General features: G+C 38.0%; 1 protein-coding gene across 7 annotated transcripts in view; it reads left to right on the forward strand.

Annotated features, from left to right (window-relative positions):
• The window catches only part of RIMBP2 (RIMS binding protein 2), a gene marked incomplete at both ends in the record, with an annotated part of 154082 nt that overhangs the window by 103790 nt on the left and 33855 nt on the right, over nucleotides 1-16437 (forward strand). For all 7 annotated transcript variants that reach the window (XM_082324932.1, XM_082324930.1, XM_082324933.1 and 4 more), the window contains 5 exons: nucleotides 3355-3559; nucleotides 9264-9415; nucleotides 12583-12659; nucleotides 13612-13721; nucleotides 14147-14956. In XM_082324932.1, coding sequence (XP_082181058.1) covers nucleotides 3355-3559; nucleotides 9264-9415; nucleotides 12583-12659; nucleotides 13612-13721; nucleotides 14147-14956 — 1354 coding nt within the window. The remainder of the gene's footprint in view (nucleotides 1-3354; nucleotides 3560-9263; nucleotides 9416-12582; nucleotides 12660-13611; nucleotides 13722-14146; nucleotides 14957-16437) is intronic.

Consider the following 16437-nt stretch of genomic DNA (forward strand, 5'->3'; position numbering starts at 1 on the left):
TGGACAGCATGCAGGTATTTTAGGGCATAAATTCTCCTTTCCCTGTCCTGAATCCTGCACTTTTCCCTTTAAAATGAGTACGATAGTCCTGCCTAACCTTGCATGGGATGTGTGCTAGAGCCATTGTTACGCGAGCATGCTTGGCATTTATCGGCCTAATACCAAATCACCAAAATCAGATTTTTTTTCTACAAGAGATTAATCTTCAAATATGGCATGATTTAATGAGAACTCAGATACTGTTTTCGAAAGTGAATTTCTTAGGAGCATGCCCAGTAAGAATGGTTTGGTAGTTTATTCAAGATTGTAGCTTTCTGACTGTGTGGATTTTGTCTGAATTCAGATTGTTTCTTTATAAGATAATTTTATGTGGTATTTTCATCTGAGGTTGCTTTATTGAGCCACCTACTGAAAGCCGTTGCTGCTATGTAAACAATTAAACTATGAAATGGTATCTCCATAGCAGAATATGTGAATTACTAGTCTGAATTCAAGCCTGTCCACCTGGAAAGTTGCTCATCATCTTATGTCTTGTGTGAACAGTATCTGTCTTGTAATGGATGAAGTCTACTTCTTTTTCAATTAAAGAAGCTGTTCAGGTTTTAGAAATAGCACTAGGTATTGTATGAGAAATTGGCAAGTCCTAAGAGAAATACATTCCATATGGCCTGCAGTAGAGAATGTCTTTTCATACAACCACTGCTATAGGCAGATCCAGTTTAAGGGAGATCTGGTAGCCTGGGCACTTCTGTGCCATCGTTACTAGGATAGGCTATATGGGCAGAACCGTGATAGAGAATAAAAATTCAGTACTTCTGAGAGTGCAAGCACACGCCTCGCTCTGCAGTGACATACATGAATATGTAGATTTTTCTACAGTGAGGTGAGTCTGGCTGGCTAACAGTGAACCAAGCACCTGCCTGAAGTCAAGAAACAAAGACGGGTGTGGGGATGCCTCCTGTTAGCACTATTGTGGATCTTACGGCAATTTTTTCTTCATATAGTACTAGCTTTGTGCTCACTTCTAACTCATAACCTTGATTAAAAAAAAGTAGTAGAGGCATTTTTCTTCCAGGCTTCATACTGTCATGAGAGAACAACTTGCAAATGAAGATTCTAGATACTTGAAAGAAAAGTCAAAGAAGGCATATACTGAAATGCAAATAAGTTTTAAATTAATTAATAATAATAATACATTAATTTTTTTTAAAAAAATATTTTTCAAGGCAGACTTAGTATCTTGTTGCGTTCTGGATGATGATGTTTTTATTTTTTATTTTATGCTAGAGTTTCCATAACTGCATGTGGAAAGGTCAGTATATAGTCTTAGAGAGTTGAATAGCTCATCCTTAAACTTTCCATTGGAAAGCGGGGATCTAAAAACCCAAACCAGTTTACTACTTTGTTTAATGCTCTTTAGAATTGTACAAAGATGCCTTATTCATGCAGCAAAGTAACAAGTAGGAAAGGTTTGTGTTTCGGTTGCTCAAAACCACAGTGAAAAGATGAAAGACAAAAAACAAAAATTAAAGCATTTAATGTTTGTGTGGAACTCCCACAATGTCTCTGTATCTTACTGTTTTCTGTTTCACGATCAGTCAGATAGATACCCTGAGACTTCTTTAGCAGAACTAAATTAATTTATGTTTTATGAATACAAAGAAATTACAAGCTCAAAATTCACTGTAGCTTTAAAAATGTATTTGTTACAAATAAAGGAAGAAATGGTACCACCTTCTGTAGTAGGAAATTTGGGGGTTTGTGTTCTTCTGGGGACTCTAAGTGTTTTGTTTATCTTTAGCTGTGCTAAGATCTTTGTATAGGTGGTGTGTAATATATTTCGTTTTCTTGATAGGAAATATGTGCAGTTTTTCTTACATGAACTGAGAACATTTTTCTCTTTCAAGAAAAAGAAACCTTTAGTACAATTGAATGAATTTAATTGATATCCAGACTTCCTTTGTTAGTACAGTTGTTTAACTAGGCTTATACTCTAAAGAGGTTTTTAATGAAGGAAAGTGATGTTTGTTCATTATAAAGCATCAGATTAGGATATAATGCATTAGCTTTTCATATAAGGAGCCTATTACTGCCTCTGTTGAGCTACTTCTGCTTGCAGCGTTGGGGTCACAGCACGAGACACGAGTGCTCCCTAGGCCTCAAGTGCCAGTCCTTCTCTGGCACGTGTCCGGAGTACAGACCAGCTGTTTGCCCCTACGTGAAAATCAGACCTCACAAATGAAATTCTCAGGAGCTTTGCTGATTCTTCAGTCTTTGCAACAGGTGTTAATATGCTCTTTCCTAACTCTCTGGGCACTCTAGATTGTGTTTTTTCTCTTCAGGAACATATGATAGCGTATGCAAACAGATGTGCAGGCTGTTTATAAATGCAGATTGAAATTTAAATGCATATATTAAAAACATTATTATATCCTTAATTTAGCTGGTAGAATGAGTGGACAGATTTGGATAAAAGGGTTTTTTCAAGGTTTAGTGTCTTCACTACTCTTATATATTTTTTGAGTTAAAGTTGTAGAAGAAATCCTGAATTCCCATGCCCTTTCTCATTTCTTTCATCCACGGAATCTTTCCATCACCTCCATTTTTTCCACATTGAGAATTCATGAACTGTATGTAGGCAAATTTCCCAAGTCAGCACAGTAGCTTATCTTTTGAGTTCTGTTTTGTTAAAGCATGATACCTCAAAATTAAAACAAAAATGTTTGCCAACAATGACATTTTGGTACTTCTCACAGGCTTACAAACAATCTCCTCTTGGCTGGTGCCTGGATTACTTGTGTGTGGTTTGGCACCTATAGTGACGAGCATTACTTTTGAAAGGGAATTGAGCCAGTAGATAGGCCCACATTCCGCATGAACCACGGTGGGGTTTTTTTGGTGGTGTTTTCTAATACATCAATGTTAATCTAACAGTTCAGGAGGCTTCAACTTAATAGCTGAGGATGGGCAAACCTCAGAAATATACCTGAGTTTTAGAAAAAGTGGAAAAGCACACAAAAGTGACATTCAGATGTGCGTAGAAGTCACAAAGCTGTAAGATCTGTTTGCAAGTGTTCTTGGCAGTGATTTTTTTAGCACTGCCAAAAAATATGATGAGGAATTTCCACTTCGGAAATTGGGAATGAAAGGAGTACTTACCTCAATATTACAGGGATACTAAAAAGTTTCGTTCTAAATACGGGTGAGAATTTAGGGGGAGAAAAGTGTGCTTGTGGGCCAGTTTATCCCAAATAGTTTGCCTATCCTGGCTTCCTGGTACTTAAGAAAAATCTGATGCAGTCATAGCTCACTCTGATCTCAGTCACATGTCTGTGTTCTGTCTTGCTTGTGCAGGCCAAGGTCCGAGAGCTAGAGGAGAAATGCCGGACACAGAGCGAACAATTTAACCTCTTGTCCAGAGAACTGGAGAAGTTTCGACAGCAAGCAGGAAAGATTGATCTCCTAAGCAGTAACTCGGTGGCATCCTCAGATATCCCTGGTTCTCCTGGTAAATCCCTATCCCAGTTAATGAATGGAATAGCCACTTCTATAGGTAAAGGTAAGGACCAGCATTTTATTTGTAGGTATCTGTTCTGCCCTGTAGGTTTTAAGATGCAACTCAGTGATGTAAATAGAGTTTGTTTGTGCAAATGGAGGATAGAATTCACTCCTGTTCCTGTTTTGTGACTTGTTTAAATTTCAGAGTATCTCTTAAGCCTTCACTGAGGTTGTTACAGTTTTATTCAGGCACTGCTGTGAGCAGAATTGTCTCTAATTGTTGTTGGGTGTAGTGACGAGAAACCTGTTCAGTGTTAAAGTGATGTCTTCCTTATGTAAATATCTACTTCTGTGGAAGAAAGACTGTCTGCATATACAGGCTTTGCTGTAAAACCTTCACTGTTTCAGGGACAGGAGTTGGCCTGCTATCTTGTTGAAGTAGCAGTTCATGGGGAAAGGAAGCATAGAGACCCCTGCACTGCATTAGCCATTATATAAAAGAAATTTGTAAATAGAGCTGGGTAGAAAATGGGAATGTTTTGACAAACATGAAATGTTTTTGGTTTAGTTGCATTTGTTCAACAGAAAATGTGCACTTTTCCGCAAAAACTTGAAAGTAAAGCATTAAAAAAAAATTCAATGGGAGCAAACACTGTCTACAAAAACACAAATTCTGTCACAAAGTGATTTTGGTTGGAAAGGCGTTTCATGGGATATATTTTAACAGACCTGAATAGGAGTAATACCTACAGTTGCTTACGGAACTGTGCAAAGGTGTGTTTAAATTTTTAACTGTGTTTAAAATAGTATTCTAAATGTAACTGCCAGGTGTTTTAGAAACAGAAAAGTCACCAAAAAATTACTGATTTGAGTTTTAAAAGAAATGGAGCATGTAAAAAAAAAAAAATTACATCTGTATTGGTGTTCTTGCACTTACAGTGCCTAGTTTTTTCAACACGGTGTGTTTTTCCTAGATCTGTGTTGAACTGCTCTTCCTAAGTACACAACTTTGTTAACGATTCATTATTCATAAGAACATTTAGAAGATCAAGGCAAGAGGTTACCTGAGGACACTTGAAAGTAACTTGCATGTAGATCGCGTGCTAGATTGTGTATTATGACTATGTTGTTATCAAGGCTGAGGATTGTGCTCACCAGCTCAGTATCACCCATGCTAGAATGACTTTAACTACTTGTTCTGGAAAGGAACACCTGTCAGGTAATTTCCATTACTTACAAATTCCCCCAAAGTTCTTTTAAAATAAGTATGAAGAGGAAATGGAGAAATGAAATAGTCTTGACTTTTTTTATTTCATCTTCCTAAGCTTCTAGAAAAATTCTGAGGCATAGGGCCTAGAAATCACAAATCATTTCCCTATCGTTACAGATGAGCAGTTATTTTCAGTGAAGGGTGCTAAACTCAATGTGAAACCAAGTCAAAAGGAACCAAGGTGACATGCTTCTTTCATTTCACTTCAGTAACTTTGTACTTTGTATGCCTTGGGTTTTTGAACACAAAATTTGAGCTGTTTGCAGTCTTGCCCAGTGTGGTGTGTATTAGTTTATAGGCTTTTGTGGAGCTGCAAGTCTTACCTAAGTGGATATTAAAGTGCACTAAATGGAGAATTTGGAAGGCATTACCTGATAGCCATAAGAATTTACCAGAAATTTCCTTAATATCAACAGGATTAACTCCTCATGTCTCTAAGGACAGGATTTTCAAAGCATCAGTTAATTTTAAAGGAAAGGTAATTAGGTATTGAAATGTCCTTTAGGCAGCTAGTGAAGGTCCAGTCTGTATCTCTGGAATTGAATTGGCCCTAATCCTCAAATAAAAATCAAATAAACTTTTCGAGGTCCTCAGTCAAACTCTCCAAACTAACTTATATTTAATCTTGAAATACTAATGGAAACAGCTTTTAAAATAACCTTCAAAACATAACAAACAGAATCTTCCAAGAACTCCTTGACAAAAACCACAGAAAACACAGCTAGGTCTGTACTGAAGTCATTTAAGGGCCTTGCTCTCTAAGCCTTTTCTCATAACCTATTGATTTTTATGCGACTCAAAATTCAGGACCTGCAGCACTGATGTATAAACATCAGAAATCCTTGGACAATATTCATTCTCAGTATGAATTCACTGATAACAATAAAGTAATATTTAAGCAAGTGGGCAGAATTTCTAATTATTGAAATCAACCATTTCACAATAATGATGGTAATACTACAGCAAGTTCTTCAAACCAGAAGTGTAATTATTTTTATTATGTGTGAGGAAGAAAGAACACAAGAGGGAACACAGAGACAGCTTTCAAAGCAAAGCAAATGACGGAAATGAGATCAGTTTATGACCAGCTGCTTTGCCTTAATTGGTGATGTTTGATGTATCAGGAAATGAAATAAACCTAGACAGAATAGATTAGAACGTTAAAAGTTCACTCTAAACATATAATAATGTCACAATCAGATACAGAAACCTTAAGATTTATTATTCGTCAGATAAAAGGCTCCTTTAAATGGCCTTTCTAGATAATTTAGGTAGTCCATAATGAATCAGCAGTTCCAATAAATAAAATGGAGAGTCTGATTGTACTACGAGTATGGCCAGCTTTAATTCTGCTGAGACATTTAAATTAAGTCTGGTGCTCCTCCTTGCATCTTTCCTTGAAGGAGTGTTCTTCAGACTTCCTTAACAGATGCTGGCCAGTCATGGGAAAATAGAGGCCATTTTGAGGGTATGAGGATTTCAAGAGACTTTACGGACAAAACCCCTGTGGCTTTATAAGGTTCCTCTCTAGTATTTAGAGAAAAACAGAGACGTTTTCAGAAGCTGCTTCATGTTCTTGTGAACTGACCTCTTGTATTTTTCCTTTTTAACTCTTAGTTTCTTCCAGAGTGCAAATATAAAAGGAAAGGGGCATTTATTTTTCTTAGTTTCCAGTGAGTTAACAAGTTTTAAGACAGTCTTTATAGGTCTGATTCCTCCACATTCTGTTGCTCAAGGCCAGGGACATCAGTGAAATTGCCTTGGATGAACAAGAGAACCTAGTTTGAAATTGTTTCTTATTTTGGAGGTAAAGTTAGGCCAGTTTTTGAATGCAGCCATTTTTGTCTGTACTTGTGTATTCACAATCCACAAAAGCAGACATCCTCTATAGAAATGAGGAGGAGATTACAGAGATTCAGGAGGTTTCAGGAGGAATGGACTTCATGCACAGTGAATCTCAATTTTGCTTTTTGCAAAGGCATTGCTTGATGATGCTTGTGTTTATTTTTTTTTTAATCCAACTGTGGCTCTGCATACATAGAATCAGCATGAATTTACATATATTATTTAAGCATCTGATGACCTTTTAAAAAAGTCTCCTGTAGAGAATACACAGGAACTAACTGCTAATGTTGTATGATATGTCTCGCCTGAAAACTTGTTCTTTCCAATTTATTGCAGATACTAGAATACCGTGAAAATGCAGTAATTTTTAAGCTGCTTTAAGAAATAGATCACATTGTGGTCCCGGGTAAAAGCAGTCCCACAGCATGGGAAAGAGCCTTAGAGGATGAGCTGCTGCTATTTCACACACTTTTTCACAAAGAGACAGGAGTTGATGGCACCCGGTGCAGATTTTATTGAGCAGGGAGATGTTACATTGCACAAGTAGTCACATGAATACAGAAAGAGAGGACACTGAAGGCAGCAGTAAGTCCGGTTAGGAAGACAGGTCCATTTTGCATTGCTAGATTTGGGGCAGAAGCTGTATTTCCACAGACATTGATGGATATGGGTATAGAATTACTCTGATGGGAAGTGAGGTATCTGAGTAGGCTGTATCTAATTATTAGCACCATCTGGAGCCATAGATGTGTCCAGTCACATAATGCAATTACAGCTACCACATGGTTTTCTCTCTTATGTATGAAGGACTCAAGGTAAATTTTATGTACCCTGTTTTACAAGTGGCAAAAATAAGACAGTTGAATATCTTCCAGCGTCTTGATACCCCTGGAGTTCTTGATAATGTGTGTTCCTATCCTGGTTATCATCCTATAGGTATGCAAAGCAAGGGCTATATTGTCCAAGAATCTTTCTTGTAGTGCAACTGATTTAATAACAAAGCCTGAAAAATCCAGGAGGTATGAGACCAAACAGCAGTTTCCTTTGAATGAATAATCACGGTTGGACCAATTATTTATAGGCTTGGCGCTGACAGGCTGATATGGCAAGCACATTAACAGCAAACAGAAGGAGCTAAATTGGCTAAAGGTTTCTGAACAGGGATGACTTTTCTGTTATATATGTGAGAAAGGTTCCAAGAATAAAAAATGTGCCCTTTTCCAGCCTGGGGATTGCTTTAAGCGGGCTGGTTGTAATTAATCTTTTGTATGATGACTTGTATATTTCCCTGCTGTCAATGTGCTTAAGCTGTCCTGCTGTAAATTATAGTGATGCAGAGAAAATTAATCATATTGGACTAAGGGGCACACCAGAAAAACCCTCTGATGATATGTTTTGGAGCTTATTCTCCTCTGCAATATGAATAAAGAGGTTCCACTGATAATTCCTGGTGATGTGTGTCTGGGAAGCTTGCAATTCAGTAGCAAAACATTGCTGTCCAGGCTTCCGGCAAAACTGGAGAGGAAATGCTGAACCTACACATATCCAGGGTCTGAAAAATTAGAGCATAGGCTCATTATGTTAATGAGAGAGAGAGAAAGGAGAAGGCACTCTGGATATCTAGGCAGTGCCCTAGACTCTGCTTTGCTATAGCTTCTGCTGATGCTGCAAGTATCATTCGGCTCAGTTTACAATTTCCTGCTTGTTTTCGTGAGGTTTGGGGACTAAACTAACAGTAAAAGGGAAAAAATGTAGAAGTATTTTAATTACACTTTATTAGTCTTTCTTGCAACTTTGATGAAGTTGTTCTTTTTACTTGTGTCCCCTGAGCATTAGGCCTGGTTTTCACTTGAGTAAATAGGAGATAAGTGTTCAGCCTCTAAGGCTGCCTCCTTAGGTGCTTTAAATGTGCAGTATAAACTGTCTTTTCCTTTTTATTTTTAAGTGTTTTAAAAAAAGCACAATAAAAATATTCAAAAAGCATTTCTGGACATTTTTCCTTTTTCATAGTCTATGTCTTTGGGTTTTTAGAAACTGGAGAGATGGCACTGTGATCAAATTTTGTGGTTTAGTACTGGTGTTAACGAGGAGCTCTTAAGAAATACGAGTCTTGGAACTTACTGCCCTGCAAAAAGCCAAACTGCTTTCCTTCATTTCAAAATGAATATCCTGCTAACTAAATTATTAGCATTTCAGTTGCTTTCATAGAAGATAAATGCACGACTTGATTCTGCTTCTCAGTATATGACAGAGTCCCTGAAAGGAATAGAAGGGTTCCAACAGCAGCTTTTTAGTGGTGGGCATGTTAAACAGCATGTCAGATAACTTCTCCAAAGATATCAAGATGCTCAGAACAAAGGTGGACGTTTTTTTCATTAGGGGAAACTTTAACTTTGATTTTTTTTTTTTAATTAAGATACCTTCACTTTCTACATTATATACCATTACATATTGTTGACTTACGTAATTTACCTAAAGGCTGGGAACTAGTAGGCTTAGCCACTTCTATGCTCTGCAGTCTACCTACCTTAGGCTTTTTCTAGAATGATTTCTAACAGCAGGAGGAAATAACTCACTGCTACTTTTTAGTTGGCAGTGTATCTGCTTGAGAACAATTACTTATTCTCATACCTGTTTTGTTCACTGCCAGGTCATGAAAGTCCTTCTGGAAGCCGTTGTGTGATTTCAGAGTTTATACGACCCCTTCAAATATCTGGAGACAAACCAGAACAATTGTCTGTCAAACCTACATTCCTGTCCAAGTCAAGATCTGGTACCCCAAGATGCAGATTTGATTCAGACGTGAGTCTTTTTAAATTTCTTACTGAAAATGTATGTTATGGGGCCAAGACCTCTCTTCTCCAGGGGACCGATGTGGGTTGATCCACCTGCTTTTAAAAAGCCAAGACATGAATGTTCTCATTTTCTGAGATAACTTGGGAACATGACCAGTGGGAATTTAACTGATAATTTCAAAGTCTCAGCTGATATCCTAGTTACACAGCATCAGAAATGGGTGTGTGAGAACCTCAAGCTTCCATGAAAACCTCAGCCTCCAGTGGTGCATTCAGCGTGTTGTACTATTTCTGTGCATAAGAAGTGTAAGTCAGCATTTCTGTCTGTCTGTTTTGGCGTATGTCTATGTTATGTGGGTTTATTATTATTTTATTATATCTACCAAGAGGTGCAACTTTGTTACAGCCTGGGCAAATGGAAGAGAAATTCCATGCAGTGCCCTGTCCAGGCAGGTATGCTCTGACAGAGAAGTAGCTCATTCTGCAGGATTTGTTCTTTGCCTGGTTTTCATGACGTGTGAATCTTCTCACTACAGCTACGGTGATACCACCCGCTAACAGCAGTTTCCAGCACACTCTCCTAAACGGATTTTGAGCCTATACCTGGAAGTGAAAGTTGCAGGATGTTGTCGCTAAACTCTTCCACCATTCAACTTCACAGCTTGTATTTAATTGTACTTTTGAAAGGTTCTGTTCTTCCTTTCTTAGAAAGGTTTTCTGGTTTTCAGTAGAATTCTAGTAGAAACCCAATGGGAAGCGCAGAAGAGCTTTACAAAGGTGCCATCGCAAGTTGGTTGTTAATACTTAGGACAAATGTTAAATATAAGGAGGTATAGGACACATTTTGAAAACTTTATAGAAGCGTATTAATTTCTATTAAATACTGCAAGCCTGTTTTATATGGGCAAACATCCATGAGGAAATGATCTTCCTATTTTACCCCTCACCCTACAGTCCTGAATCCCATTCTTAATCTTTACAGAAGTAAATAAATTGAAACTGTGTGCATATTTTCTATCTATTTTATATTCATTGCTACTGAACCTGTGAAAGTTGATAGAATCAAAATGTTTTTAAATGGATCACAAGCCTGAGTATGGGGTAGGCTATTCAACAAAATACTAGATTCTTGTATAGTATGAATTCCATGGGTGTATCTAAGGATTATCCACAGATAAATATATGTGTGTATTTATGTGTAGCAGCATTATTGAAAAGTGGGAACATTCATTTCTGTTTGAAGAGGCCATGGAAAAAGCAGCCTGAAGTAGTCAAACCAGAAAAAGCAGCTTAGCAACGAGACTTAGGGAAGCAGAACTAACAGCAAGGAACAGAAGAACTGCACGTCGAATTTAATTCCCTTTTTCTATTATTTTTGAGTTATCTCTCACTGAGAATGTCAAGCCCTCTTTTGCAGAATTGTTCGTTGTGTGCCTTCTAGAGTGTAATTATGTGATACATACTTACATTATGCAAGCTTACAGAAATTAAGCTCCATTCTTGTTAGAGGTATCCAGACCCAGGGGGAGAGCGTATGAATAAAATCTAAAAATGGAGCATAATGCTGTGAAGTCTGAAATTAAAAAAATGATACTCTGCAAAAATATATCTGCAACTTCCCTGATTGTTACTAGTAACAAAGTCTACTAGAATAAGCATTATTGGGTTTTTTCTGACTTTGTGACATGCCCATAGAAAGGTATCGGGATGCTAACCCTTGAAAATTTGCCCGCATCCCCAAATGCTACACAGGGGAAAATACCTGTTAGCTGACTACTACCATCTTCCTCACTGGAAGTGGAGTGTTGGCAGAACAGCGTGTGTTTTGTGTTAACCCAACAAGCTAACCCACCTCGTAAGAGTTACTTCAGAGGAAAAGTTACTTGACTCAGTATTTTTCTGGTGCACTTTTGTTCCATACTGGAAACCAAGCAGGGACCAGTTTAGGCCTGAAAGTTGCAGTTCAATATTCACTCTGTTCAGATTGTAAAATTTTGGTCAATTTGTGGACAGCTTATCTTATTTGATCCCACTGTTAAACCTAGTATTTCTACCGTAATTAAAGTTCTCTCAAGCTCAGGCAAAAAGTTGTTCATTTTTCCTTAAAGGGTTCACAGCATACTGTAAAATAAGTGGAGGAAAGAAGGGCATCTCTCACTTCAAAAACTCTATGAGGCTTAAAGCATAACAGAAAGAGTTACTATTTTACCAGTGAGATTCCTAGCACAAGGCTAAAATAGGTGGAGTCTGTGTTGATTCAGCACCACGATTTAATCTCCAGGTTTTGTAGACCAGATCCGTAATGGAATAAATGTGTGGCTTTGCAGAATTGAATTCAATATGATGGTAAATTCAGAGGAAATACAGTATTTCTTCAGTTAGTGGAAAGGATGGAATTCAACAGATGCTGCTGCTGTGGATTGGATTGGCAAGGGGATATATTTTCTGTGGTACTCATTGTTTCCAAGTGTTTGGAAGTTGACACTTGCACCAGCTCTATACTCGGCATTTGTCTTAAGTGCTTAGTCACTGGTACCAGGTTTCTACTATGGTTTTCTGATTAAAATATTAGGGTATCGCTCTAGATTGTCTCTGTGACCATATAGCTGTACTATGCCCAGAAACACTAGGCATATCACGTAGAACGGGTCATCTTAGAGTAACTGAGTTTACTGTACTTTAACGAAGACTTTAGTAAAAGCTTAAGTCAGGAGGGTGAGGTAGTCAGTGAGACTGGTATGGTTAAGTCATGCCTATTTCTTTACTCAGCAGCACGGAGGGGAATGCTGTGATCAATATCACATCTTCAGCCATCTCCAAGCTGCAGACAACAAATGTTGTCTCCAAATGACAAAGCACCAATCTACTGGTGCTTTGTCAATATTGCAAGCTTTTGAGGAAAACCGACATCCAGTCTCAGACGGGCGATCTGAATCTCTAGCAGGATGTCAAGGAATTAGCTCAATTTCTTTGCCCTGTTAGAATCTGAACTGCAATTCTTTTTTAGCCTAAGCCATTCTAAGTGAAATTAGCAAGTTCTGTTCCATGTTAGAATTTAATATATTTTTTAAAGATGTTGCATGTTTGCTGTCTGATTTATATCAGCTGTCAGGAAAACAGTGCATGCATCTTCTTGAAGTCACATTGTCTTTTTTTTTTTTCCCCCCTCTACAGATGGATAATGATAAGAATTCCAATACCTCAAAGCAGAGATATTCTGGGAAAGTCCATCTTTGCATTGCCCGTTACAGGTAACAAAACCAGCTCATTCCATATATAGTATATATTTGTAATATTCAACATTTGTGTTTGCTTCACTTTTATTCATGCACTGAATTATTACCCAGAGCCAACGTTATGGATAGCAGACCCCTTTCCTGTTTGCACTGACTGCAAAATAGTGCCATTTCCATGTGCTTTAATCGTCAAAGAAAGTTTAACATGGCACGGCTCTTTTACCCACCACTGTATTTCTAGCCTTCAGTGTCTAAATAAGATGAGATTGTGTACCTCCTACTTTATAGAGGATGTCTCAATCTGTTCTTATAAATTGCTTTTTCATCAATGCAAAAAATATTTAAAAGTTCTTCACATGTTTACTTCGCACATTAAAATTTCAGATATAAAGTACTATCACAGTAAGAATTTCTGTGGCTAACAATTTCTTTCAGGATGGAGATGGATTTAAATACTTTATAAAAATGTTTTGTCTACGAGTAGCTTGTTTTAGCTGTAACTTACTGTTTTTGTCTTTATTTAACTTGTCTCTGTTGAAGTTAATAAACTTGTGTAAAATTACGACTGCCCTATAAAATAAACGGAATATGAGGACTGGAAAAGACCTCTACAAGTGATTTTGCTTTAATTGACTTTAAAAAATGAGGAAGATTTTGGCCAGTGTATTCAAAGAGACCTAAGTGAGAAATGTGTAAGTAAATTCTACGGAAAAGGATGTGGTTTTAAGTGTATAGCGCTTAAGCGAATAGGTTGTGTTTCATGGCAGCCTGTTGGTGATACAGTTCACAACAACAAACTCACCTAGACTCCACTCAGAATATATCTTTCAGAAGGTAAGCAAAAAGGCTGAACTGAGGAATTACCTTCCCGTGCAGCCTTAGAACTGTACACCTTTTTCTGATTAGTGTTCAGTTGTGGGGGGGTTGTAAGTGAACACACATGTTTTCCATCTGTGCTCCATTGCAGTTACAACCCTTTTGATGGACCAAATGAAAATCCCGAAGCAGAGCTCCCCCTTACCGCAGGAAAGTACCTTTATGTGTATGGAGATATGGATGAAGATGGCTTTTATGAAGGTATATTTTTTTTTTAATCTGTGAAGTCATGCTAATTCATGCAGATTCAAATCAGTTCATCTGTCAAACATGCTCCCAATTCTTTCCTTCATCTACTACCAAATCAGTTGCTAAAATTACCCCTATCATCATTGTGTTAATTAACAGAGCTTCTGCACCAGCAAAGCCGCTCCTTGCAGGCATAGTTAATTATAAGATATTTTATATTGTCAGCTTTTCCTACTGGCAAGATTTAAGTTGGCAAGAAAGCTTACTGGCAGTTCTGGTTTTTGCCTCACTGAACCCTTACATTCTCAAACTGTGAATGTTGTTTATGTACAGTTTTCACTTAATATCTTCTTCCTTATCTTGTCCACTTGCAAGGCATTGACATGCAAGAGGTATGCTCCTTCAAGGATTTTAATGGCATTGTTCTTTCTCACCAGGAGAACTTCTAGATGGACAAAGAGGACTAGTCCCTTCAAATTTTGTGGATTTTGTTCAAGACAATGAGACCCGGTTAGCAAGCACATTAAGCAGTGAACAAGATCAGAATTTTATCAACCATTCAGGTCCTACTTTGGAAGGAGATCTCTTGGAGATAAGTCCACCGACTCACATAGACCCTAGTGTAATCAGCAATGGCGCAGGGACTCTGGATGTGAACATTGATGAAATTGGAGAAGACATTGTGCCTTATCCTAGAAAAATCACCCTTATTAAACAACTAGCCAAAAGTGTCATTGTGGGCTGGGAGCCACCGGTAGTGCCACCCGGATGGGGAACCATTAGCAGCTACAATGTTCTGGTTGACAAAGAAGTACGGATGAACATAGCCTTGGGAAGCAGAACGAAAGCTCTTATAGAAAAGCTTAACATTTCTACTTGTACATACCGAATATCCATTCAGAGCATTACAAACAAGGGTAACTCAGATGAACTGCAGTGCACTTTGTTGGTTGGGAAGGATGTCATAGTAGCCCCCTCTAATCTTAAAGTGGACAATATAACCCAGATTTCTGCTGAGTTGTCCTGGCTTCCTACAAATAGTAATTACAGTCATGTGATCTTTCTTAACGAAGAAGAATTTGACATTGTCAAGGCTGCTAGCTACAAGTACCATTTTTTTAATTTGAAGCCCAATATGGCCTACAAGGTGAAGGTCATGGCAAAGCCCCATCAGATGCCCTGGCAGCTTCCCCTGGAACAGCGAGAAAAAAAGGAAGCCTTTGTGGAATTTTCTACGTTGCCAGCAGGTTTGATATTTTGCTCCCTACCCTAAAACTCTCCAGTTAAGTTTCTCTGAAAATTCTAGATAAATTAATCTAACCTTTAGCTTTATGCTGTAATCCTTGTCACATTCATGAGCAGACTGGGGATTATTAGATTGCTTTATGGTATCTAAAATTAATTCCTGTCCTGCATTATTCCCTTCTTTGTTCCTGGGTAAGGACTGAAGCATTTTTGGGAGATAAACGAGGGAAAGGCATGCTTATCATCATCACAGATCACATGCTAAGTGTTTTAGCAGATTAATCTCTATTTGTATTTAATTTGTCCAGTTATAGTATTTCTGGCAGTAATTTATTTTCGTTGGTGTGAACAACACTGGTTAAAAAACAGTTATTACTTCTGACATGTTATTTGTGTGTCTTAAAGCACTTTTTACAGGGATGATCCAACCCTTTTCTGTAATGAAAAACAAAACAGACATCTTACAGGACCACACAGTCGTTTAGGGGATGTAAATGCATTTTGGTTGTGAAGTTGTAATCACATTGTACAATTTGAATTTGTAAAGATAACAAATTGGTCGTGTTTTGGTAAGTCTGAGATTTTTTCCCACCTTGCTTTTACATGAGGAATGTTGGTAAGTGTTACCAGTCATTTCTCAGTATTTAAGAACAGTGAAGTAATGTTGAAAACTAGAGCTGAAATAATGTAGTGCATTTAAAGGATAATCTCATGATTTTGGGGGTGTATAGCAGTACCTGAAAAATTTGAACATCTCTCCTTGTGGATCCATCTAATCAAGGACAAGTAGAAGACTCCGTATATATTCAGACTTTCAGAGCACTGAGTGTCTCTGAAGCAGGGACAGTCAAGTACAAGTGACTCCTGGTGAATGGAACTTCAGTAGCATGTCCTGTGCTGTGGCTTCATTGACTCCCTGCTGGGATTTGATTCTAGCAAAGGGGCAGGAACTAGTTCTCGTCTCTTCCTTGGCTTGCGTGACTTCTGTGTAAGGAGACATTTAGGACAGTAATGCTGGTTGAGTAGAGAGGGAGTTAAGCTTATGTGTCTGCTGCTTTCGATGCTGCTGATTTACAGTTTCAGTAAAAATGTCCTCAGCTCGGACATTTACTCTTTTGTCTTAAATCATTTCGGTGAGATAAGTGGTAGTGCTATTATAGAATCTGCTAGGAGGGAGGGCATTTTAAACTGTATATGTTCTGTGGGAGTGAGGAGATACTGCCTAGATGGTGGCTTGAACTTATTGGCCATGTTTATGTCTTTGTTATTTGGGAAAAACCTTTTGAGTGAGGTTTTTTCAGGCCAAACACTTAACATGCTGCATCTCCCTCTAGTTGCTGAAGTATGCTAAAGCAATAAATGAGCTGCTCTCTGTTGAGGAGCTAAAATGCAGCGAAGCCTCTGCTTTTAGATCCAGAGATCCCAGCATCTTCCCCACCACTTCATTTCACAGAGACCATTTTTAGAAAAGCACATCAACTTT

The sequence above is a fragment of the Platalea leucorodia genome (genome assembly GCF_965183815.1).
Source record: "Platalea leucorodia genome assembly, chromosome: 12".
NCBI classification, from domain to species: domain Eukaryota; kingdom Metazoa; phylum Chordata; class Aves; order Pelecaniformes; family Threskiornithidae; genus Platalea; species Platalea leucorodia.